Source organism: Anomaloglossus baeobatrachus, chromosome 2 (genome assembly GCF_048569485.1).
Source record: "Anomaloglossus baeobatrachus isolate aAnoBae1 chromosome 2, aAnoBae1.hap1, whole genome shotgun sequence".
Lineage (NCBI taxonomy): Eukaryota > Metazoa > Chordata > Amphibia > Anura > Aromobatidae > Anomaloglossus > Anomaloglossus baeobatrachus.
In genome coordinates, this window is record NC_134354.1 from 508,741,545 (window position 1) to 508,767,701 (window position 26,157).

Here is a 26,157-nt window from a genome sequence, read left to right on the forward strand (position 1 = left end):
TCTTTTTTCTTACACTTATCCTTTGAAGAAAGTACATATTGCCATAAACAAGAACATTTGCTTAACATATTATTTTTTTTTTTTTCTCACCAGCAATGGGGAACTTAATATTTATAAAGAGGTTGTTCACTACATAAACATTGATGACCTTTCCTAAGAATAGGCCATCTGTCTGATCAGCCCGGGTCCGATACCTACCCAGCACCCTCCTCGATCTGTTGTTCTGGGCAGAAAGTGGCCTGAAATGCTCAGTTTCATCTAGTTCCACCACCCACCCTCATTCCCACTCTTACGTGTTGGTCAGATGTATGGTCCTCTTCTAGCGTTGTAAACCCTATAGAGGTAGGTGTTTTTCCCTCCATTATGAGGTAATGTCCCCCATCCTGTGCCCTTTCCAGGTATATGTCCCAAATCCTGGTATATATGTCCCCTATCTTGTGCTTCATCCTAGTATAGAATTACACCATCCTGGGCCTCATCTTGGTTTATATGTCCCAAATCCTGTTTTATAAATGTCCCCCATCCAGGGAGCATTCTAGTTTATATGTCCCCCATCCTGGGCCCTTTCCAGATATAAGTGTTCCCCATTTTGAGTCCATCTTGGTATATATATCCCCCATCCTGGTTCCACGTTCTGCCTCTGCATTAAAAAGAAATTGTACTCCGTCCAACCTTCCAGCATACATGGGCATGCGCGCCATTTCACATGTCACTGGTATGCTGACGTTAGCTGCCGGCCTCTGATTGGTGCGGTGGTGTGTAGTAATGCACAGGGATCTGACAAGTCTCTGCGCCTCCATACTCTTCAGCTGAATGTGCGGTCTCTGATGCACATCCAGCTGGAGTCGGTGGGAGCGCGAGCCCAATTGCGATCTCTGCAACCGCGAGCATTACGCTCCTGCTTGTATGAGGGGGCGGCGGCATGCATCCTTTTACAGCCTAGCCATATAAACGCTTAGCATGAATACTATAACTGTTGTAAATATTGACATATTTGTAAAAGCAGTTGTAAGATATTTTGTTGGGGGTGTTATGTAACATTGTAGTTAGCTACAGGCTGTTCTGGGTATATCTTTACGCTTATTCCAGTTGTCCATGTTCTGAACATTGGTAAAGTTGAGGTGCCTACTGTGTAAAACATTACACTGGTGCTTTAATCCCGCTGGATCTCGCCTCTTCCCCTAGTACAAACTAAAGACTAATCCACTTGGGCCACTGAACAGTTTTAGAATGTTTTTTTGCACATAAGCACTTCCTTTTGAAAAGGGAATTAGAACATCACCGTTGCGCTGAATAGGTTGATGGAATGCTGGCTGCGGCTCACACATGAGGAACATTTGCTGTGCCAACCTCAATGCCTGGCAAAGCATGCCACTGTAAAGTAATGCAGGTTTAAATGGGAAGTATTTCTGACCAGCAGAATCCAGGCATTCCTTTCTGTAATGGTGCTTTCCATCTATTACGACACAAAGTGCTACCTGCCGTTTTTACATTCCCTGGTGCTGCACTTCTTTCTACTTTTTGTATGGCCTGTGTATGTTATATCTTACATTTGTTTGGTAGTTAAATCTATTTTTTTTTTCTTTGTGTGATACACTTGGCAATAAGTAAGGCTAAGGACACACATCCGGCTTCTCTCCCGTTTGTCGGAGTCGGCGCGTTCCCGTACAGTGTATACAGTACAGTGGCTGCGCTGCAACTTCCTGGTCACATGCTCTGATCACATGACAGCACGTGACCGGAGCTTGTCGCGCAGCCACTGTACTGTACACAGTGAACGGGAGTGCGCCGGATCCGACAAACTGGAGAGAAGCCGGATGTGTGTCCTTAGCCTAAAGCTAGCTAAACTGTAGCATCCATCCAGTTTATGTAGACTGTTTATTTGCCTCAGGTTAAACTGATGAATCCTAAAGAAGAGGAAAGTAAGTCTAAAATACTTGTATTTAATGAATCTAAAAATTCTTTCCTAAATTATATGAGGGGGATATCCCCTCCGATTTTTAGGTGGACAAAATAAATCATGCTAAGAACTTGGAAGAGGGAACATTTCTGTATGTACATGCGTCCACAAGTTGGCATACATTGGAGATATATGGGGGAATCTCATCTTATGGAGAAATCCACCAAGTATGTATGTACCATCTCTGTAAATAAACAGTGGTGTGAAACTTACAATTGAGCAGCCGGTTTAGTCTTGAACGTGTGAACCTGCTAAGTCAGGGTGTATCTGGTTTCAGCCGTACACTGGTAAGTGACATCTACAGATTCATATCTGCAGTAACAGCCATCACAGCAAAGCAGGAAAGTGCAGAGACTGCAAATAAAACACACCATACTTGCCTAATGATTGCTAAAGTCCCGACTTCTAAATTAATAATCTAAGGCCACTTTTATATATTAGATTTAAACATTAAAACACAATATATATATATTATTAGATTATATTTTTCATGCTCAGGCAAGGGCCACACGGCAAGTAAAATTAAATGAGTGGAATACGAAAAATCACATTTCACTTGGATCAATGTTACTCTATTGGGCCTTTCGATGTGTTGTGTTTTTTTTGTTTTTTTTTTCTTTTCCTCAGGTGGAGTCACACTGAGAAAACAATCACGGGTGTCAGCAAGAGACGTCTCATTCGCACCCATAAAAATCTATGGGCGCGAGTGAAACATCGAACTGCACTTGGATGACATTTGAGTGCAGTGTGATATAAGCAACAGCTGGCAATGGAGGAGATGGCAAGAGTAACCCCTCCCTTTTATCCTCAGCTGTGATCAGATCACCGTATAATGACACCGCTCACACTCACAGCAGAGCAGGATTCAGGGGTCATTAGCATATTAGATCCAATGTTCTCACATCAGATGCTAAATGCTCGTGTGGCCCTAGCCTTACACTAATGACAATTGATGTAAAAAATGGCAACAGTTGACTCAGGATTTTTTACCAGTTGTATCGAAAAACTAGTGAGCTGGGTCAGAATCCGCAACATTCTCTTTTCTGGGCCTACAAGGGGTCACGTGCAATAACTGATGTGCTGTAGGCTGGGAAGCATGCCTTTGTCAAACTATGGGACCCATTTGGTTATCGCTTTCTCTCAAGGCCTCCTCCTCCCCCCCCAGGAGTATAAAAATGGACCACTCTTCATCAGTTTAAGATGGAGTAATAAATATATAACTATACTCATGCCAAATACTAGTAGTAATCTGCACACTACTCCATTACTCCATCACTATGTAAAAATGATTTCCCTTAGTAAATGCGAAGGCTCAGCTTTGTAGTAGTTTGTTATATTTTTTTTTCTGTATCCCTCATATACCTGGAGCTGTACAGGCTAAAGTCTAAAGGTGGTTTTACACGCAACGACATCGCTAAAGCGATGTCGATGGGGTCACGGATTTTGTGACGCACATCCGGCCGCGTTAGCGATGTCGTTGCATGTGACACCTAATAGCGATTTTGAATCGTTGCAAAAATGTTCAAAAACGCTAATCGGTGACATGACCCCCCCCCAATCTCAATTATTGTTGCTGCTCCAGGTACGATGTTGTTCGTCGTTCCTGCAGCAGCACACATCGCTGTGTGTGACACTGCAGGAACGAGGAACATCTCCTTACCTGCGTCCACCGGCAATGAGGAAGGAAGGAGGTGGGCGGCATGTTCGGCCCGCTCATCTCCGCCCCTCAGCTTTGATTGGGCGGCCGCTTAGTGATGTCGCTGTGACTCCAAACAAACCGACCTCTTAGGAGGCGGTTCACCGGTCACAGCGACATCTCTACGCAGGTAAGTAGTGACACGGGTCCATGCGATGTGCGCCACGGGCAGCTATATGCCCATGACGCCCAAACGATGGGGGCGGGTACGCACGCTAGCGATATCGGTAACGATATCGCAGCGTGTAAAGTACACTTAAGGCTGTGTGCAGATTTGTCACATTTATGTTTGTGGGGGGTTTTTTTTTTTAGTACAGATTTGTCACAAAACATTCTGATGCCAGCAAAAAGAGTGACAATCCTAAACTCTCATTGACACGTTCAGCTTTTTCTTCTTGCAGATTTGGTGCAGATTTAACTCTGCCATATGTCACTTCTTTTAGCATTTTTCTGCGGATTTCACCCATACTAATGAATGGAAAAAATCTGTTCCAAAAACTGGCATCAAAGACACGTTTTTGCTGCTGTGTTTTTCCTGCCAAGAGATGCAGAAGTTTCTGTAACAAATACTTTGTGTGCACATAGCCTTAAAGGTAATCTGTCATATGACCCAAGCTTCTCAAACCCACGCAGCAGGATCAGATACTGGTGGTTATTGCTGTAGCCCTTTGTGTTACTCTGAGCACTGTGCCGCTATGCGTATTCAATAACTAGTCTGTGACAAGTACCTATCGGCTCCCCCCGCCCTACTCTGTGACTGACAGGTCTTTCCCTATGTTTCTGTATAAGGGGTACTTCTAACATAGCGAGATCGCTAGCGAGATCGCTGCTGAGTCAAGTTTTTTGTGACGCACCAGTGACCTCATTAGCGATATCGCTGTGTGTGACACTGAGCAGCGATCTGGCCCCTGCTGTGAGATCGCTGCTCGTTACACACTGCTCTGGTTGATTTTTTGGACGTTGCTCTATCACTGTGAAGCACACATCGCTGTGTTTGACAGCGAGACAGCAATGATCTGAATGTGCAGGGAGCAGGGAGCCGGCGTCTGGCAGCCTGCGGTAAGCTGTAACCAAGGTAAATATCGGGTAACCAAGCGAAGCCCTTTCCTTGGTTACCTGATATTAACCTTGGTTACTAGCGTCCGCCGCTCTCAGGCTGCCAGTGCCGGCTCCCTGCACAAGTAGCCGGAGTACACATCGGGTAAATAAGCAAAGCGGTTTGCTTATTAACCCGATGTGTACTCTCGCTAGGAGTGCATGGAGCCAGCGCTAAGCGGTGTGCGCTGGTAACCAAGGTAAATATCGGGTAACCAAGCGCTTGGTTACTCGATATTTACCTTAGTTACCAAGCGCAGCATCACTTCCACGCGTCGCTGCTGGCTGGGGGCTGGGTTGCTGGTGAGATCTGCCTGATTGACAGCTTACCAGTGACCATGTAGCGACGCATCAGCAATCCTGACCAGGGCAGATCGCTGGAGCGTCGCTGAAGTGTGACAGTACCCTAAGGAGAGATTTGTCAATCTAAAGAAGTGGCACAGGGAGATGTGTCTGGAAACCTGCCTCTGACTGTCTGAATTGGAGACATAGTCCTCGGATGGATCTTCAAAGTAAGTTTACACTGAAACGTCTCAACATATCCGAGTAAATCCTACATGACTGCGCTAATGCATCTTAGTGCCTTTGATTAGGGCAGCATGAATGTCAGGTTCCCTCAACACTAGATGCAGATATCTCACCTAACTACAAGGGGCTGCTTACTATAGTTTTTGGAATTTTTGACCGGAGGACAGGTGCAGAAGCATTGTCACAGATGGGTATAATTTCTTTTTTTTTTTTTTTTTTTTTTTTTTTTTTTTTTACTGATGGTGTATTTATACTTCCAGCAGTTAATCAGTATGTGAAATGCCATACTGAAAGTGTTTTTTTTCTGCCAAATTACTGTGGTTGACAAATGTTTACATTGCAGCAGCTGTATCATCTGTCATAAATCCTCTTTCATGTGTGACTGTCTTCAATCAATGCATAACATGTAAAAAAAAAAAAAAAAAAAAAAAATCACTGCGAATTGCTGACCACACGGTGAGCACATTTTATTAACGACTGCAGGTATAAACACACTACCCTTGTATTCACCACTTTGCCTGTACATAGGGTTAATATTTATTTTACAGCTCACCTCTCAATGTGAGACTTCTGAAGTATAGGACATGAGCATTGTTATTGGGCAATTAATCACTGAGATGATTATTTAGTGTATACAGCTCCGTGTTTTGTACACAGTTCCCACTTTCTCATTTAAGTAGAGGCATTTGTCTAACCTATAATAAGATTGATGTGTAACTTTGGAGAATTGTTTACATGTTTATTCTTTGAAGTTCCCAAGGTTTGTTCACTCTTCTTATTTTCTCACAAGTTATTTGATTTCTTTAGGGGTATGTTCACACAGAATTTGAGGATTTTAAAGCTGATTATCCTCCAAAAGTCCCATAAAAAGTCATTTCAAATATTTATTTTAATAAAGCTTCCTATTAAGCTCAATGGAAAACACATCTGAAGTGCAAGTTACTTAGGTTGAAAAATGACCTAGGTGCATCTAGTTCAACCTTCCTCCACCAATTTATACATTTTATCACTTATAACCAATGTTGTGTGTACGGAGGAAATCATCCAGCCCTCTTTTAAAAGCTGTTATAGTATCTGCAATTACTAGCTCTTGTGGTAGGGCATTCCACAGTCTGACTGCTCTAACTGTAAAGAACCCTTTCTCACTGCAATCAGTAAGAAGCTCAGACTATTTGAAGTTTTTTTTCTTCTGGAATTTGAAGCAGAATCTGCTTCAAAATCCACATTTAAAAAAAATAATAATAATAATTTCTTATTTTTTCTTTAATGTATGTCTATATGTGTATATAATATCTAATCCTGTTCATAGTTGAGTGATTAGCTGAGAAAAATAATGGTCTCTCTCATACATAAGTTGCAGTTTTGTCGCTAATTCTGTTTCTCCTATTCTTTGTTCTTGTAGTGTAGAGATCGGAGAGAGCGTGCGAGGGGAAGATGTCTATATCATCCAGAGTGGCTGCGGTGAGATCAATGACAACCTGATGGAACTGCTCATCATGATCAATGCTTGCAAGATTGCATCTTCATCGCGAGTTACAGCGGTCATTCCATGTTTTCCATACGCTCGACAGGACAAAAAAGACAAGGTATTTGCCTTTTTTCGCCATAGTCAGCTGATTGAATCTATAGGTGATATCAGCCAAAAGTCTGTGTATGGCGGCCTCCCAACTTATTTACAGTATTTTAGTTCTAATTCAACCCATGCGTTGCAAAATAAGGGGACGATTGTGGTGTGGGTGTTAAGGATCACTCTCCATCTAGGCGCTAAAAGAGGTCTGTCTTGAAGAATGGAATAAGATAGATGTCCCCAACATGCTGATTCCATGCCTAGAAGACGTGGTGCTCTCCTTAAAAACATGGAGGTCATACAAAATACTAGGCGTAGTAGTTTTTTTGATGTGAGGTGTATTCTTTTTTGCATCAACTAATTGCAGTAAAACTAAAGATGTTGGAAAGAAAGTTATATTATTAAACTTGTTGTGGGTTTAAAATAACATTCTATGAAACTCACCAAAATGTAGTAAATTCTTGTCGTGTTCCGTGAGATGTGATTAAAATCTCGCTTTTGAAAGGGTTGTACTCATTAATGCTAAGCAGTGTGTTTCTTATTAATAAATGTGCAAGGAGTGCTGTATGTGTGTAATCAGATACCTACATGTCCAGTTGTCGTTAGCTCAGAGATTACCTTAATGACTGACATATATGATGTACTGGTAAGTCACATGCCGGCTCCATGACTTGTATGTAAGCTCAAAAACCGAAATCTTTGCCAGCAGATGGCTGTGATCTTCAAAACATGGCCAAATGCATTGCCAATATGAAGAGATTGTGGCACGGTGGCTCAGTGGTTAGCACTGCAGTCTTGCAGCTCTGGGGTCCTGGGTTCAAATCCCACCATTTGCAAGGAGTTTGTATGTTCTCCCCGTGTTTGTGTGGGTTTACTCCGGGGTCTCTGGTTTCCTCCCACACTCCAAAGACCTACTCATAGGGAACCTAGATTGTGAGCCTCAATGGGGACAGTGTTGTCAATGTATCAAAAGTGCTGTGGAATTAAGAGCACTATATAAATGAATATATATATTTATATGTTGTCTCCTTTCCCTAAACTTTTGACCAAAAACTGTGTATAACCCCCCCTCCCACCCCAAAAAAACTGTGCTGAACTTGTCTTCTCCGCATCCATCACTGCAGCTCTGATGCTGCCCTGTAATTGGCTGCAGCGGTCTTGTACTGGAGCCAATCACTGATCTCATCAGATTTAGCAGTGTATGCTCTGCGAATTAGTGAGCTCACCGATTGGCTGCTGTGCCGTTTAGATGACATAATGGCAGTAGCTGATATACAGACACTGGAGCAGTGGTGAGGTCTCTACACTAAAGCAGTGGTGGGGTCTTGGCGCTTCACCTGGGGAGCATTGGAAAAGCTTAGTTAACACATAATTGAACCTATGGGGCTAGTTTGTTGAAAGTAGACAACCACTTTAAATTTGTAACCTATTGATTATTTCTGATCATCAATGGCAGATTTGCTGACCATTTTCCCCATGGTGTTGAAAAGAAAAGTCCAAAATCTGCATTAAGCCCCCAATTTTGACAATTTTGCTTAAGATTATCTCTGAAGCCACGTTTTGAGAGAAGAAAAAAAAAACCAAACATTGGCCAACAACCATATTTCTTGAATTCCCCACAAAATAGTACTTAGTTCGGCTGAGCGGTCGAGTATATTCAATAGACAAGGAGGGGAAAGTCGCTGCCAGACACCTAATCTACACTAAAATGAAATAATCTAAGGTTAAAATTCCATATTACCCATACCTTCTCTCTTTCAGCATTATTTCTTGAGGGACAGTTAGAAGGTCCCATGCACATCAGATGATCAGCCTGAGTCTCTGCCGCTGCTCCCGTTGCTGACATCATGACTACAACCAGTTAATGAGCTTAATGGCCTTCAGAGCCATTGAGCTCAAAGATTGGCTGTAGCCATGTTGCCCACACTAAAGAAATGCCAGACATCGGGAACAGCGGCAAAAACTTGTTGGTGGACCCGAAAGTGGTGAGGAGAGCGCATTAAATCCCGATGTCAGAGATTGACAGCTGGATTTAACAGGTTACCAATGGCAGACGGATCTCAGATTTGCCCCGCCACCGTTAGTCATGTCAGCTAATCAGATCAGCCGACGTGCCAGGAAAGGCATTGGCTCAGCGTTTGAGCCCAAATCAAAGGAAGTGGCACAACCAGTACATCCAAGATTGCGAAGGGGTTAAGGGCATACAAATTTAAAGTACAAAAATTGCGATATTTTTATTTTTTACCAAATATTTTTATTTTAATGACTAAATGCAAATCATAGGAACCAAAATTTACCACGAACATGAAATACAATGTGTCACGAGAAAACAGTCTCGGAATCACCGGGAAATATTGAAGCGTTCCAGAGATATTACCTTACAGTGGTCAGAATTGTAAAACGTGGCCTGGTAAAGAAGGTGAAAGCGGGCTCGGGGGTGAAGGGGTTAAGTCTTTGAAGATTATATAGTGTCTCTTTATGCAGCTCTGACCCCAACAATTTGTGTAATCTTTTTCACTTGGTAATTTTGCATTAAAAAATTCATGAAGTGAGCAGCTGAATGTGGAATAAGCTTCAGCGAGTTAACGATTAATTTTGTTTCCTGCCAAATGAAGAGAGCTTGTGTAGGGGACCTTGACAGTAAATGCTCAAATTAAGAGCTATAACGGCCAATCACTGCATACATTGGCATGCTGTTCTGTGTCTGGGTACACAGTGTTTTGGTGGTAAGTCAATGCATGATTAAAATCCATCTTTTTCCACTTAACCCCAGCTATTCAGTCAGCATGATGACAAAGCAAACCTACTTGGTTAATTTTAACTAGCACTGCAATGGAGGGATAAAAAGTATCTAATGGCTAAATCATCCGTTCTGGGACTATGCTTGTTAATCAAGTTACTCGTTCAGCAGAGCAAGATTTCCCATAGGAAATCATTGCAATGCTGACAATTCGTTCCACAACTTGTTAAATGTCCCATCCTGGTCCCCTATTGTGCCATTCCACAAACACACGTGCACACGCACATATTATATGCTCACCTTACCTTTTGTTCCATCGCCGGTCTCCTGGGACTTGCTGTTCTGCGGTGCGTTCCGTGTATCAGGTAACCATAACGACGAGGGCGGAACTTCCTGCCAGAGCGCTGACTTCAAAGGCAGAGCCGCTTGCCTCTGATTGGCCAGCGTGCTGCCTTTCACAAGCTGGGACAGGAACCAGGAAGTTCCTGCTTCGTTGCTATGGATGCCGATGCCTGGAACGGAGCAGAGTGGCGCACTACAGGACCCAGGAGGCCAGCGATGAAACGGAAGGTACAGATATTATATGCTCACCTTACTTTCCGTTCCACCGCCGGCCTCATGGTACTTGTAGTTCGCCGCGATGTACCCGGGAACTAAAAGAACCAGGAGACTGGCGGTGGATCGGAAGGTAAGGTGAGCAATAATACTGTATGTGTGTTTTGTGTGTGTGTGTGTGAGTACATGTGTGTGTTTGTGTGGACAGCAAGTGCGGGTTAGAGCGCGGTGGATGGACGGAACCGGAAGTGTCTGAGGTGAGGATTTCGCTCGTACAGCAAAGCTTTCTCGTAAAGCGGGTTACAAATTTACAGAAGGCTTTGCTTGTTAAGCGAAATTCTCGTTAAGTGGGTTACTCATTAAGCGAGGTACCACTGTATATTATATTATATATTTATTTATATATTTATATATTTATTTATTTCATTATTATAGCATCTAATGAGCACTGGTAAATGTAAATGTCATTGTGAAGGGAAGAGGAGCATGGTCATCTGCGGCATTGCCATTACATTTGTGATTGATTGCATGTTATTAGCTATTATAATCCTGTATTTGATGGATTCTGAAAACACAGGGACTAATAGGTATAAGAGAGTTGTTAATTGAAAATGGTAAGATTTCTAAATATATATATATATATATATATATATATATATATATATATATATATATATATAATATATTAGTAGGGAAAATAAGTATTGGATACACTGCTGATTTTGCAAGTTTTCCCACCTACGAAGAATAGAGAGTTCTGTCATTTTTACCGTAGATACACTTCAACTGTGAAAGAATAAAAAGAATCCAGAACATCACATTGTATGATTTTTAAATAATTAATTAGCATTTTATTGCATGGAATAAGTATTTGGTACAATAGAAAAACAGAACTTAGTATTTGGTACAGAAACATTTCTTTGCTATTGCAGAGGTCAAATGTTTCCTGTGTTCTTGACCAAGTTTGCACACACTGCAGCAGGGATTTTGGCCCACTCTTCCATACAGATCTCCAGATCTTTTGGGACTGGGGCTCTGCAACATTGATTTTGAGCTCCCTCCAAAGATACTCTGCTGGGTTCAAGTCTGTAGACTGACTAAGGCTATGTGCGCACTTTGCGTTGAGTTACTTGCAGTTCTAAACGCATCCTCTGGCAGAAATTGTCTTTGTCAAATTTGTTAGTGACCACAAAAACGCTATAAATACGCTTACGTTTTTACTGCGTTTTTACCGCGTTTTATATGCTTTTTCTTTGCTTAAAGTTAGATGCGTTTTGATTACAAATACACTACTAAAGTTTTAACATTCAAACACTATGAAAAAAATGAAACAAATATCTTGATTAAAATCATACACAAAATATCTTTTATTAAAATTATAACTGTTTTCTAATAATGTATAAAATAGCGTTAAATTATTGATTTTCATTAATTGTCGGACTGTGTGTGATGGGACATATCATTCCATTAATACAGTTAGGTCCAGAAATATTTGGACAGTGACACAAGTTTTGTTATTTTAGCTGTTTACAAAAACATGTTCAGAAATACAATTATATATATAATATGGGCTGAAAGTGCACACTCCCAGCTGCAATATGAGAGTTTTCACATCCAAATCGGAGAAAGGGTTTAGGAATCATAGCTCTGTAATGCATAGCCTCCTCTTTTTCAAGGGACCAAAAGTAATTGGACAAGGGACTCTAAGGGCTGCAATTAACTCTGAAGGCGTCTCCCTCGTTAACCTGTAATCAATGAAGTAGTTAAAAGGTCTGGGGTTGATTACAGGTGTGTGGTTTTGCATTTGGAAGCTGTTGCTGTGACCAGACAACATGCGGTCTAAGGAACTCTCAATTGAGGTGAAGCAGAACATCCTAAAGGCTGAAAAAAAAAAAAATCCATCAGAGAGATAGCAGACATGCTTGGAGTAGCAAAATCAACAGTCGGGTACATTCTGAGAAAAAAGGAATTGACTGGTGAGCTTGGGAACTCAAAAAGGCCTGGGCGTCCACGGATGACAACAGTGGTGGATGATCGCCGCATACTTTCTTTGGTGAAGAACAACCCGTTCACAACATCAACTGACGCCCAGAACACTCTCAGTGAAGTAGGTGTATCTGTCTCTAAGTCAACAGTAAAGAGAAGACTCCATGAAAGTAAATACAAAGGGTTCACATCTAGATGCAGACCATTCATCAATTCCAAAAATAGACAGGCCAGAGTTAAATTTGCTGAAAAACACCTCATGAAGCCAGCTCAGTTCTGGAAAAGTATTCTATGGACAGATGAGACAAAGATCAACCTGTACCAGAATGATGGGAAGAAAAAAGATTGGAGAAGAAAGGGAACGGCACATGATCCAAGGCACACCACATCCTCTGTAAAACATGGTGGAGGCAACGTGATGGCATGGGCATGCATGGCTTTCAATGGCACTGGGTCACTTGTGTTTATTGATGACATAACAGCAGACAAGAGTAGCCGGATGAATTCTGAAGTGTACCGGGATATACTTTCAGCCCAGATTCAGCCAAATGCCGCAAAGTTGATCGGACGGCGCTTCATAGTACAGATGGACAATGACCCCAAGCATACAGCCAAAGCTACCCAGGAGTTCATGAGTGCAAAAAAGTGGAACCTTCTGCAATGGCCAAGTCAATCACCAGATCTTAACCCAATTGAGCATGCATTTCACTTGCTCAAATCCAGACTTAAGACAGAAAGACCCACAAACAAGCAAGACCTGAAGGCTGCGGCTGTAAAGGCCTGGCAAAGCATTAAGAAGGAGGAAACCCAGCGTTTGGTGATGTCCATGGGTTCCAGACTTAAGGCAGTGATTGCCTCCAAAGGATTCGCAACAAAATATTGAAAATAAAAATATTTTGTTTGGGTTTGGTTTATTTGTCCAATTACTTTTGACCTCCTAAAATGTGGAGTGTTTGTAAAGAAATGTGTACAATTCCTACAATTTCTATCAGATATTTTTGTTCAAACCTTCAAATTAAACGTTACAATCTGCACTTGAATTCTGTTGTAGAGGTTTCATTTCAAATCCAATGTGGTGGCATGCAGAGCCCAACTCGCGAAAATTGTGTCACTGTCCAAATATTTCTGGACCTAACTGTATAATGGCAAAAACGCATACTTTTATTTTGTCCAAAAAGCATGTAAAACGCTAGAATTTTGATTTAGGATGCATTTTGAAAGTTCTCTGACTCTAATGTTAGCGAAATGCTGCCAAAATAGTAAAAACAATTGACATGCTGCTTCTTTAAACGCTGAGTTTTTGCCAAATTTTCTGCAACTGAAACGCTGCGTTTTAAACAGCATTGTGCGTACAAGAAATCGCAATTTCCCACAGACTTTGCTTGAAAATCAAATGCATGCATTTTGGCATTAAAACGCTGCAGTTCAAAACGCTGCAGAAACGCATGAAAAAAGTGCGCACACAGCCTCAGGCTGCTTTCACACATCCGGCTTGAGCTCTGCGGCTCAATCCGGCTGTGCAAGCTATGCAACGGATGCGGTGAAAACATGGCATCCTTTGCGTAAGTTTTTCCTTTGCGGCCAGTCCGGTTTTTTGCCGCTTGCGGCATGCTACTGAGCATGCGCAGTGGCAAAAACCGCATGCGGCGGCCGGATGCGGTTATTGCCGCATACGGCCGCCATAGGCATGCATTGAAAAATGCGCCGCATCAACCGAATGCGGCGCAATGCGGGTTTTTTTGCCACACGAAAAAACGTGCCAGGCAACATTCCATCCGGCCGCCGCATCGGCTAAATCTGCCGCATGCGGCAAAAACCGGATGGAACGCAAGGCCTTGCGGCACAATGCGGCACTAAAGTCTATGCAGAAAAAACGCAACCGGCAGCAAAAAAAAACGGTTGCGATTTTTCTGCGAAGTGCCGGATTGTGCCGCATTGCAGAAACCGGAGGTGTGAAAGCAGCCTAAGGCTGCTTTCACACACCCGTTTTTTTCCATTCGACACAATCCGGCGAAATGCGGATAAAACTGATCAGTCGGCGGATCCGGTTTATTCCTCATTGACTTGTATTAGTGCCGGATTGTGCCAGATGGCCTTGCATTGCATGAGGCGTCTGCCGAATCCAGCGAAATTTCTTCATCCGGCTGCCGGAAAGGACCCAGCATGGAACGTTTTTTGACAACGGCAAAAAACCGGACCACACCGGATGTCATCCTGCATATGCCGGAAACCAGCGATGGATTCGGTTTTTTGTTTCTGGGCATGCCCAGACGTTGTGCAAATTCACTTCTGGTCATACATAAAGTCTGTCGATGTTGGTCGGTCTCTCTCTTTCTGTCGACCGGTCTCTCGCTGTCAATGTCGGTCTGTGCCTCTCTCCCTCACCGGCGTGGCACTGCACGGCTGTCACAATGTTCTGGTGGCTTTTGAAAATGCCAGTCGCTCATTATTCCATGTCGTATTCTCTGCTTCCCCCGCCCACCAGCGCCTAGGGTTGGTTGCAGTCAGACATGCCCCCACGCTGAGTGACAGCTGTCTCACTGCAACCAATCACAGCTGCCGGTGGGCGGGTATATTATCTTGCAGTAAAATAAATGATTTAAATAAAAAAAATGACGTGCGGTCCCCCCAATTTTGATACCAGCCAATGTAAAGCCACTCGACTGATGGCTGGTATTCTCAGGAAGGGGAGCCCCACGTTATGGGCAGCCCCCAAGCCTAACAATATCAGCAGCTGCCCGGAATTACCGCATGCATTAGATGCGACAGTCCCGGGACTCGACCTGGCTCATCCCGATTGCCCTGATGTGGTGGCAGTCGGGGTAATAAGGAGTTAAGTTAATGGCAGCCCATAGCAGCTGCCACTAACTCCTAGCTTAGTGATGGCAGGCATCTGAGAAGTGAGAAAAAAAAAATCCTCCAACTTTTCTGGGTGAAAATCAGACGGAGGGCTGTGACTAGTAGCAGGGGCATTTTTTCTGTCTAGTCGGCTACTTAACTTAACTTATCATGCCCCTGTGAGCGTGATAACCTGCTTTACAATGCCCAGCATCATTGCAGCGCAATACAAAGCCGTTAGCATTGAGCTTTTAATGCTGGGTGTATGCACCCTGGCTACAAAGACGCTCACTAGCCATGATTGGAAGTCGCCCGCACTTCCGGTCATGCGCACTACTCCTTTCTGAAGCCGGGACACATACACCAGCTTCTGAGTAGTGCGCATGACCGGAAGTGCGGGCGACTTCCAATCATGGCTAGTGAGCGTCTTTGTAGCCAGGGTGCATACACCCAGCGTTAAAGGAGCTCCGTGCTGACTGTTACAAAGCCGAGCACATACATGGCTTTGTATCGCGCTGCCATGATGCTGGGCATTGTAAAGCAGGTTATCACGCTCACAGGGGCTTGCTGTACATGCTAGGTGGGTCGACTAGCCAGGGGACTAATGCCCCTGAGACTTGACCCTGCACTCAAGGCATCTCGTAACTGATCTTTAGGTATATGGTTTCTATAGCTCTCTTTATGCTACTATATGAGGGACTGTTAGGGAGGGATTTGAGATATACACACGGAACTGCTTGTGGTTGTGGGTGCACTGGGGACATGACTGATTCCCTTTAATCTCAAGAATTGTTGACATTCACATTTGTCTACCTACACTGTGTGCAGAATTATTAGGCAAATGAGTGTTATGATAATTTTTATACATGTTGTCATACTCCAAGCTGTATAGGCTTGAGAGCTAACTACCAATTAAGTAAATCAGGCAATGTGAATCTCTGTAATGAGGAGGGTTGTGGTGTAATGACATCAACACCCTATATAAGGGGTGCTTAATTATTAGGCAACTTCCTTTCCATTGCCAAAATGGGTCAGAAGAGATTTTATGGGCTCTGAAAAGTCCAAAATTGTGAGATGTCTTGCAGAGGGATGCAGCAGTCTTGAAATTGACAAACTTTTGAAGCATGATCACCAAACAATCAAGCTTTTCATGGCAAATAGCCAACAGGGTTGCAAGAAGCGTGTTGGGCAAAAAAGGCACAAAATAACTGCCCATGAATTGAAAAAAAATCAAGCGTGAAGCTGCCAAGATGCCATTTGCCACCAGTTTGGCCATATTTCAGAGCTGCAACATTACTGGAGTATCAAAAAGCACAAGGTGTGCCATCCTCAGGGACATGGTTAAGATAAGGGAAGGCTGAAACGACCACCTTTTGAACTATAGAAACATAAGATAAAACGTCAAGACTGGGCCAAGAAATATTTTAAGACTGATTTTTCAAAGGTTTTATGGAGTGGTGAAATGAGTGATTCTTGATAGGCCAGATGGATGGGCCAGAGGCTGGATCAGTAAAGGGAAGAGAGCTGCACTCCGACACCATCAAGGTGGAGGTGGGGTACTGGTATGGGCTGGTATCATCAAATATGAACTTGTGGAATCTTTTCGGGTTGAGGATAGAGTGAAGCTCAACTCCCAGAACTACTGCCAGTGTCTGGAAGACAACTTCTTCAAGCAGTGGTACAGGAAGAAGTCGATCTCATGCAAGAAAAACATGATTTTCATGGAGGACAATGCTCCATCACATGCATCCAACTACCCCACAGCGTGGCTGGCCAGTAAAGGTCTAAAAGATGAAAAAAATGACATGGCCCCCTTGTTCACCTGATCTGAACCCCATAGAGAACATGTGGTCCCTTTTATTAAATGTAAGATCTACAGGGAGGGAAAACAGTACACCTCTCGGAACAATATCTGGGAGGCTGTGGTGGCTGCTGCACGCAATGTTGATCGTAAACACATCAAGCAACTGACAATCTATGGATGGTAGGCTGTTGAGTGTCATCATAAAAAAGTTGGCTATATTGGTCAAGTGAGATGGGAATATATTTGGTTTTTACTAAGTTGCCTAATAATTCTGCACAGTAATAGTTACCTGCACAAACAGATATCCTCCTAAGATGGCCAAATCTAAAAGAAAAACAAACCAACTGCCAAAAATATTAAGCTTTGATATTTATCAGTCTTTTGGGTTGATTGAGAACATAGTTGTTGATCAATAATAAAAAAAATCCTCTAAAATACAACTTTCCTAATTGTGCACACGGTGTATACGTTTTTTCTGGTGTAGCATAGAATACTGTATTATTGTGGGATATTTTTACACATTTTAGTCCCTTGACCAGTTAGTCATTCATAAATGACAGTGCGTTGAAATGAGCTCTGGAGATGAGGATTAGACGAGCTTTCCATTACACTTCCTACCTGTCGTTAAGGGTTGCTTATTCTCACACCTCACACCGGCTTCCACTGGGATCTATGAAACATTTCTAAAGTTAAATTACTATGTTGTCTCCTGGGATGATGTAGCGTCTAATGCAGCTTTTTTTGTGTTGCAAATCGCACACAGTCCTATAGGGAGTCGGTCATCGAATGTTGTTACTACATCAGAGTGGCATAATATAAAGGCACAGACCCTGAATCCATTGATATACAGTATCTATTACTAGTCATCTTGCTGCACTTTTGATAGTTTCACAGTTTTAGCTGCTGCAGATCCACTAGTTCTCTGAATGTTGAGCTCTCTAAAAACCCTAACCGCACCACTGATTGACAACTTTCTGTGCACATTGGCTGCTTTTTGCCTATGCACAATCAGTATCTGGGCGGGTTTATACAGAGCTCATGAATATGGAGGACTAAATGGCATCAGGTTATCTAGTCCTCAAGTGATAAAACTGTGATTCTTGTGAAAACTACAGGAAACAGTCCAGTAAATGACACACTGCTGGAGTCAGGGTCTCTGTCTCTACCTGGCGGCAGATTCCTTTTAACAAAACATTTTAGTAAATAATCATGGAATCTATTTATAAATTCACTTTCCGGCAAAACATTATTTAATATTTTTTTTTTTTTTTTTTTTTATAAAGACACAGATTTACCACTTATGGTTTCATAATATGAGGGAAGAGGTGCACTACATGTACCATACTGGCGCATGCGGAATAATAAATGTGGCACAATTAGCTGTACATGATATAGTTTCCCCTTCCTCTGGCATGCTTATGACTAGCATATTTTAGATCAGTATTTTGTTTTAAAAAAAACCAAAAAAACAAAGTGTGGTAAGTGCAATTCATGATCTTGTTACGTTTTTACAATGACTTGACGTGACAAGGCCTTTCTACAGTCTCAAACCTTTTTAACCCCTTCACCCCTGGGCGATTTTTCAGTTTTTCATTTTTTCCTCCCCTTCAGAGAGCCATCGCTTTGTTTCCGTCAATATATCCACAGAAGGGCTTATTTTTCTGCGGGACAAGTTGTACTTTTGAATGAAAGCATTAGTTTTACTATATAGTGTACGGGAAGACTGGAAAAAAAAATTCCAAATGTGGAGAAATAGTGCAAAAAGTTTACATTCTCCAATGGTTTTGGTGGGGGAGGGGGAGGGGGGGTTCGCCATTTTCACTATATAGTAAAACTAACATCTCAGTATTATGCCTTAGGTCGGTACGAGTTCTTGGATACCAAACATGAATACTAAGTGGTGAAAAAAGTTCTAAAGTTTCCCCCCAAAAAATAGCTATATTTTCTGAGACCCATCTTATTTTTGGGTATCTGTGGCTCAGTGATGGCTTATTTTTTGCGTCTTGAGCTGACATTTTTAATTACCGTATTTTTCGGACAAGACGCACCGGGACCATAAGACGCACCCTGGTTTTAGAGCAGGAAAATAGGAAAATAAAATTTTAAGCAAAAAATGGGAGTCATGACACACTGTTATGGAGCGAGGATCTGCTGCTGACACTGTTATGGGGGTAATGTCTCCAAATTCTCTACTAAGGTACCCCAGCCTGGTAATGATCCTCCTGCCTTGTATATACAGTATATGTCCCTCATCCTGCTATATACCCCATCCTGGCATATACCCCCACCCTGCGCATGTACCCCCCACCCTGCGCATGTACCCCCCACCCTGCGCATGTACCCCCCACCCTGCGCATGTACCCCCCACCCTGCGCATGTACCCCCCACCCTGCGCATGTACCCCCCACCCTGCGCATGTACCCCCCACCCTGCGCATGTACCCCCCCACCCTGCGCATATACCCCCCCACCCTGCGCATATACCCCCCCACCCTGCGCATGTACCCCCCCACCCTGCGCATATACCCCCCCACCCTGCGCATGTACCCCCCCACCCTGCGCATATACCCCCATCTTGCGCATATACCCCCATCTTGCGCATATACCCCCATCTTGCGCATATACCCCCATCTTGCGCATATACCCCCATCGTGCTCATAATATATCCCCCATCGTGCTCATAATATATCCCCCATCGTGCTCATAATATATCCCCCATCGTGCTCATAATATATCCCCCATCGTGCTCATAATATATCCCCCATCGTGCTCATAATATATCCCCCATCGTGCTCATAATATATCCCCCATCGTGCTCATAATATATCCCCCATCGTGCTCATAATATATCCCCCATCGTGCTCATAATATATCCCCCATCGTGCTCATAATATATCCCCCATCGTGCTCATAATATATCCCCCATCGTGCTCATAATATATCCCCCATCGTGCTCATAATATATCCCCCATCGTGCTCATAATATATCCCCCATCGTGCTCATAATATATCCCCCATCGTGCTCATAATATATCCCCCATCGTGCTCATAATATATCCCCCATCGTGCTCATAATATATCCCCCATCGTGCTCATAATATATCCCCCATCGTGCTCATAATATATCCCCCATCGTGCTATACACCCCCATCCTGGTGTACGGCCCGCATCCTGTGGCACATAAAAAAAATATATGTTCATACTCCCCTTACCTCACTCCCTGCAGCATCGCTCCTCCCGTCTGTGTCAGCGGCCGCGCCGCTGAGTGGAGCCGTCCCCGCTCCTCTGCAGCATTGCGATGTTCTCCTGTGCCAGCGGCGGCTGCGTGTGGACACGTGCGCACAGCGATGACGTCATCGCTGTGCGCACTGTTGGTCTCCACTCAGCAGCAGCCGCTGGCACAGGAGGACTTCGCAATGCTGCAGAGGAAAGGGAACGGCTCCACTCAGCGGCCGCCGGCAGCCAGGAGGAGATCGCGGTGCTGCAGGGGAACGGTGACAGGTAAATATACTGATTCACTGCACCCCGCGCTGATGATGATGTGCGGGGGGCAGTGAATACAGCCGAACATGATCACTCCAGGCTGTAGTTGCCAGGGGTGATCATGCGGGCCGGCTGTTTATCCCTTGCCCATCATCCCGCCCACCTGTCAGCGCCTGCTTCAGCGCTGAGAGAAGGGCGGGAGGATGGGCGTGCATATTAAGTGAGCGGGTCCACGTGGTCACGGCAGGTGCTGCTGCAGCCTGCTCGTACCCCCGATGACGCACTCCACCACAGCACCCTCATTCACGGCCCTATATTTAGCCCAAAAGCCGCACCCCCCCACTTTCCCCCAACATTTGGGGGAAGAAAAGTGCGTATTATGGTCCGAAAAATACGGTATACCATTATTGTGTAGATGCGCTGTTTGGATCACCTGTTATTGTATTTTAAGGAAATGTTGCGGCTACCAAAAAAATGTAATTTCTTCGGCGCTCCATTGGGAGACCCAGACGATTGGGTGTATAGCACTGCCTCCGGAGGCCACACAAAGCATTACACTAAAAAGTGTAAGGCCCCTCCCCTTCTGGCTATACACCCCCAGTGGGATCACTGGCTCACCAGTTTTCTGCTTTGTGCGAAGGAGGTCAGACATCCACGCATAGCTCCACTGTTTAGTCAGCAGCAGCTGCTGACTATGTCGGATGGAAGAAAAGAGGACCCATACTAGGGCCCCCAGCATGCTCCCTTCTCACCCCACTTTATGTCGGCGGTGTTTGTTAAGGTTGAGGTACCCATTGCGGGTACGGAGGCTGGAGCCCACATGCTGTTTTCCTTCCCCATCCCCCTGAGGGGCTCTGAGGAAGTGGGATCTTACCGGCCTCCAAGCCCTGAGGCCGGGCTCCATCCACAGACCCATGGAACCTGCTGGATACGGAGCTGGGTACCGTTCAGGGACAAGGCCCTGCGACATTAAGGTACTCTGTGTCCCCGTTGTACAGGCCGCGCACACTCCAGGCTTGCTGGGTGTGCTAGTGCGCCGGGGACAGTAGCGCTGCGCACTGGGGTTACAGTCACTACAGTTTTTCTGAGTGACTTTATGTGTTGGGGACTGCCGCGCCGGCCGCCACTTGTAGTGCGCCTGGGACTTAGCGCCGACCGTGCTTTTACGACGGCGGCGCTTATAAATTTAGTCCCCGGCTTCTGCGGCCTAGCTCCGCTTCGTTCCCGCCCCCACCCTGTCAATCAGGGCAAGGGAGAGACGCTGTACGCTTAATCAGCGCCGAGGGCTGGAGTCTTATTTACATGCTCCAGCCCTCTCACTGAGCACAGTGAGACGCAGGTTTCCCGCTCTTTGTCTGCACACGCCCAGGGCCCGCCCCTCTCCACAGGACGCCGGCAGCCATTCCTACATGCAGTCTGGCTGGAGAACGGACACAGGCTCTGGGAGACCCAGACAAGGGATTTCTGGCGACCACACACCCGCGTTAAGCGGGCGGTAAGCAGCACTTAAGTGCTGGCCCCACTAGTGCCACAGTGTTATATTTGTGTACTTTTTTCTCTGTACCATATATATATATATATATATATATATATATATATATATATATATATTTTGCACTGTAAGGTCGCTTCTTGGCTGTATACCCCAATTGCTCTGAGGAGACGACAACATGTCATCTGCAAAACGCAAGGGTGCCAAGACACAGGCTGTGAGCGCTGCTTGTGCCGCTTGTGGGGCTGATCTACCGGCAGGTTACAATGACCCCCATTGTGTGCAATGTTCGGTCCCTGTGCCACTTCGTCAGCCGGAGTCTATGGTGGTAGTGGCCCAGGCAGAGTCACCGGTGAACCCTGTCCCGGTGACGGGGACAGAGTTTGCAGTTTTTGCTGACAGGATGTCTGTCACTATGACAAAAATCCTAGAGACCTTGCAGGCCAGGCCAGTTACTCAGTCCATGGACACTGCGGCGGCAACGTTCCCCGGTCCCCCTCAGTTGGAGTTAATCCGTGCTTCAAGGGGGTCCCAGGCATCTCAGCCTGACGGCTCTGATTCAGATGACAGTCCCAGGCAGCCTAAGCGGGCTCGCTGGGAGAGACCCTCCACGTCATCACGCGGATCAGGGTCTCAGCGAGAAGAGTCTCTACATGATGAGACAGAGGAGGGGGATCAGGAGTCTAATCCTGAAACCGCTCTCAATCTGGATACTCCTGATGGTGACGCCATGGTAAATGACCTTATAGGGGCCATCAATAGTCTATTGGAAATTTCTCCTCCTGCCCCTTCTGCAGAGGAGGCAGCTGCACAGCAGGAGAAGTTCCATTTCAGGTATCCCAAGCCTAAACTGAGTACTTTTCTGGACCACGCTGACTTCAGAGAATCAGTCCAGAAACACCATGCTTATCCAGATAAGCGTTTCTCCAAACGTCTTAAGGATACACGTTATCCCTTTCCCCCTGACGTGGTCAAACGCTGGACCCAGTGTCCAAAGGTGGACCCCCCAATCTCCAGGCTTGCGGCTAGATCCATAGTTGCAGTGGAAGATGGGGCTTCACTTAAAGATGCCAATGACAGACAGATGGACCTTTGGTTAAAGTCTGTCTATGAAGCTATCGGCGCGTCGTTTGCTCCAGCATTCGCGGCCGTGTGGGCACTCCAAGCTATTTCAGCTGGCCTGGCACAGGTGGACTCTATCATATGTCCAGCAGTGCCGCGAGTAGCGTCCCTAACCTCGCAAATGTCTGCGTTTGCGACTTACGCTATCAACGCTGTCCTGGACTCTACAAGCCGTACCTCAATTGCGTCTGCCAACTCTGTTGTCTTGCGCAGAGCCTTGTGGTTAAAGGAATGGAAAGCGGATTCTGCTTCCAAAAAATGTTTAACCAGCTTGCCACTATCTGTAGATGGACTGTTTGGTGAACAATTGGCTGAAATCATTAAGCAATCCAAGGGTAAGGACTCCTCCTTACCCCAGCCCAGATCAAGCAAACCTCAACAGAGGAAGTGGCAGTCGAGGTTTCGGTCCTTTCGAGGCTCCGGCAAGACCCAATTCTCCTCGTCCAAAGGGACTCAGAAGGAGCAAAGGAGCTCAGATTCCTGGCGGGCTCATTCACGCCCCAAGAAAGCAACCGGAGGAACCGCTTCCAAGGCGGCTGCCTCATGACTTTCGGCCTCATCCCTCCGCATCCTCGGTCGGTGGCAGGCTCTCCCGCTTTTGCGACATTTGGCTGCCACAGGTCAAAGACCGGTGGGTAACAGACATTTTGTCTCACGGGTACAGGATAGAATTCAGTTCTCGTCCTCCGCCTCGGTTCTTCAGAACCTCCCCACATCCCGACCGAGCAGATGCCCTTCTGCAGGCGGTGTGCTCACTAAAAGCAGAAGGAGTGGTGATCCCTGTTCCTCTGCAGGAACAAGGGCAAGGTTTTTACTCCAATCTCTTTGTGGTTCCAAAAAAGGACGGCTCGTTTCGTCCTGTTCTGGACCTAAAGCTGCTCAACAAGCATGTGAACGCCAGGCGGTTCCGGATGGAATCCCTCCGCTCCGTCATTGCCTCAATGTCTCAAGGAGATTTCCTTGCATCAATAGACATCAAGGATGCTTATCTCCACGTGCCGATTGCTACAGAGCACCAACGTTTTCTACGTTTCGTGATAGGAGACGACCATCTCCAGTTCGTAGCTCTGCCATTTGGTCTGGCGACAGCCCCACGGGTTTTCACCAAGGTCATGGCGGCAGTGGTAGCAGTCTTGCATTCTCAGGGACATTCGGTGATCCCTTACTTAGACGATCTACTTGTCAAAGCACCCTCTCAAGAGGCATGCCAACACAGCCTGAATGTTGCGCTGGAGACTCTCCAGACTTTCGGGTGGATCATCAACTTTTCAAAGTCCAACCTGGCACCGACTCAATCACTAACGTATCTTGGCATGGAGTTTCATACTCTCTCAGCGATAGTGAAGCTTCCGCTGGACAAGCAGCGGTCACTACGGACAGGGGTGCAGTCTCTCCTTCAGGGTCAGTCGCACCCCTTAAGGCGCCTCATGCACTTCCTAGGGAAGATGGTGGCAGCAATGGAGGCAGTCCCGTTCGCGCAGTTTCATCTGCGCCCACTTCAATGGCACATTCTCCGCCAATGGGACGGGGAGACAACTTCCCTAGACAGGAAAGTCTCCCTTTCTCAGACGGCCAAGGACTCTCTGCAATGGTGGCTTCTCCCCACCTCATTATCACAGGGAAGATCATTCCTGCCCCCATCCTGGGCAGTGGTCACGACAGACGCGAGTCTGTCAGGGTGGGGAGCAGTTTTTCTCCACCACAGGGCTCAAGGGACGTGGACTCAGCAGGAGTCCACGCTTCAGATCAATGTTCTGGAAATCAGGGCAGTGTATCTTGCCCTATTAGCCTTCCAGCAGTGGCTGGAAGGAAAGCAGATCCGAATTCAGTCGGACAACTCCACAGCGGTGGCATACATCAACCACCAAGGAGGGACACGCAGTCCGCAAGCCTTCCAGGAAGTCAGGCGGATTCTGATGTGGGTGGAGGAAAGAGCATCCACCATATCAGCAGTTCACATCCCGGGCGTAGAAAACTGGGAAGCAGACTTCCTCAGTCGCCAGGGCATGGACGCAGGGGAATGGTCCCTTCACCCGGACGTGTTTCAGGAAATCTGCCGCCGCTGGGGGGTGCCGGACGTCGACCTAATGGCGTCTCGGCACAACAACAAGGTCCCGACCTTCATAGCGCGGTCTCGCGATCAAAGAGCTCTGGCGGCAGACGCCTTAGTGCAAGATTGGTCGCAGTTCCGGCTCCCTTATGTGTTTCCACCTCTGGCACTCTTGCCCAGAGTGTTACGCAAGATCAGATCCGACTGCGGCCGCGTCATACTCGTCGCCCCAGACTGGCCGAGGAGGTCGTGGTACCCGGATCTGTGGCATCTCACGGTCGGCCAACAGTGGGCACTTCCAGACCGTCCAGACTTACTGTCCCAAGGGCCGTTTTTCCATCGGAATTCTGCGGCCCTGAACCTGACTGTGTGGCCATTGAGTCCTGGATCCTAGCGTCTTCAGGATTACCCCAAGGGGTCGTGGCCACCATGAGACAGGCTAGGAAGTCCACTTCTGCTAAGATCTACCACAGAACGTGGAGGATTTTCTTATCCTGGTGCTCTGCACAAGGATTATCCCCCTGGCCATTCGCGTTACCTGTCTTTCTTTCCTTCCTGCAATCTGGGTTGGAAAAGGGCTTGTCGCTCGGCTCCCTTAAAGGGCAAGTCTCGGCACTATCCGTGTTTTTTCAGAAGCGTCTAGCACGACTTTCGCAGGTGCGCACGTTCCTGCAGGGGGTGTGTCATATCGTACCTCCGTACAGGCGGCCGTTAGATCCGTGGGATCTAAACAAGGTCCTTGTTGCTCTCCAGAAGCCGCCTTTCGAGCCTCTGAGGGATGTGTCACTTTCTCGACTCTCACAGAAAGTGGCCTTTCTGGTAGCGGTCACGTCTCTTCGGAGAGTGTCTGAACTAGCAGCGCTGTCATGCAAAGCTCCTTTCCTGGTGTTCCACCAGGACAAGGTAGTGCTGCGCCCCATTCAGGAGTTTCTCCCTAAGGTGGTATCCTCTTTTCACCTTAATCAGGATATCTCCTTGCCTTCCTTTTATCCGCATGCAGTTCATCGGTATGAAAAGGATCTACATTTGTTGGATCTGGTGAGAGCACTCAGAATCTACATTTCCCGCACGGCGCCCCTGCGCCGCTCGGATGCACTCTTTGTCCTTGTCGCTGGTAAGCGCAAAGGGTCGCAGGCTTCCAAGGCCACCCTGGCTCGATGGATCAAAGAACCAATTCTTGAGGCCTACCGTTCTGCTGGGCTTCCGGTTCCATCAGGGCTGAAGGCCCATTCTACCAGAGCC

General features: G+C 45.9%; 1 protein-coding gene across 1 annotated transcript in view; it reads left to right on the forward strand.

The window, feature by feature from the left end:
- Window positions 1-26,157, forward strand: part of PRPS2 (phosphoribosyl pyrophosphate synthetase 2) — a 100,451-nt gene that overhangs the window by 38,192 nt on the left and 36,102 nt on the right. The window contains exon 2 of the mRNA XM_075336518.1: window positions 6,682-6,865. Within this exon, the coding sequence (XP_075192633.1) occupies window positions 6,682-6,865 (184 nt within the window). The remainder of the gene's footprint in view (window positions 1-6,681; window positions 6,866-26,157) is intronic.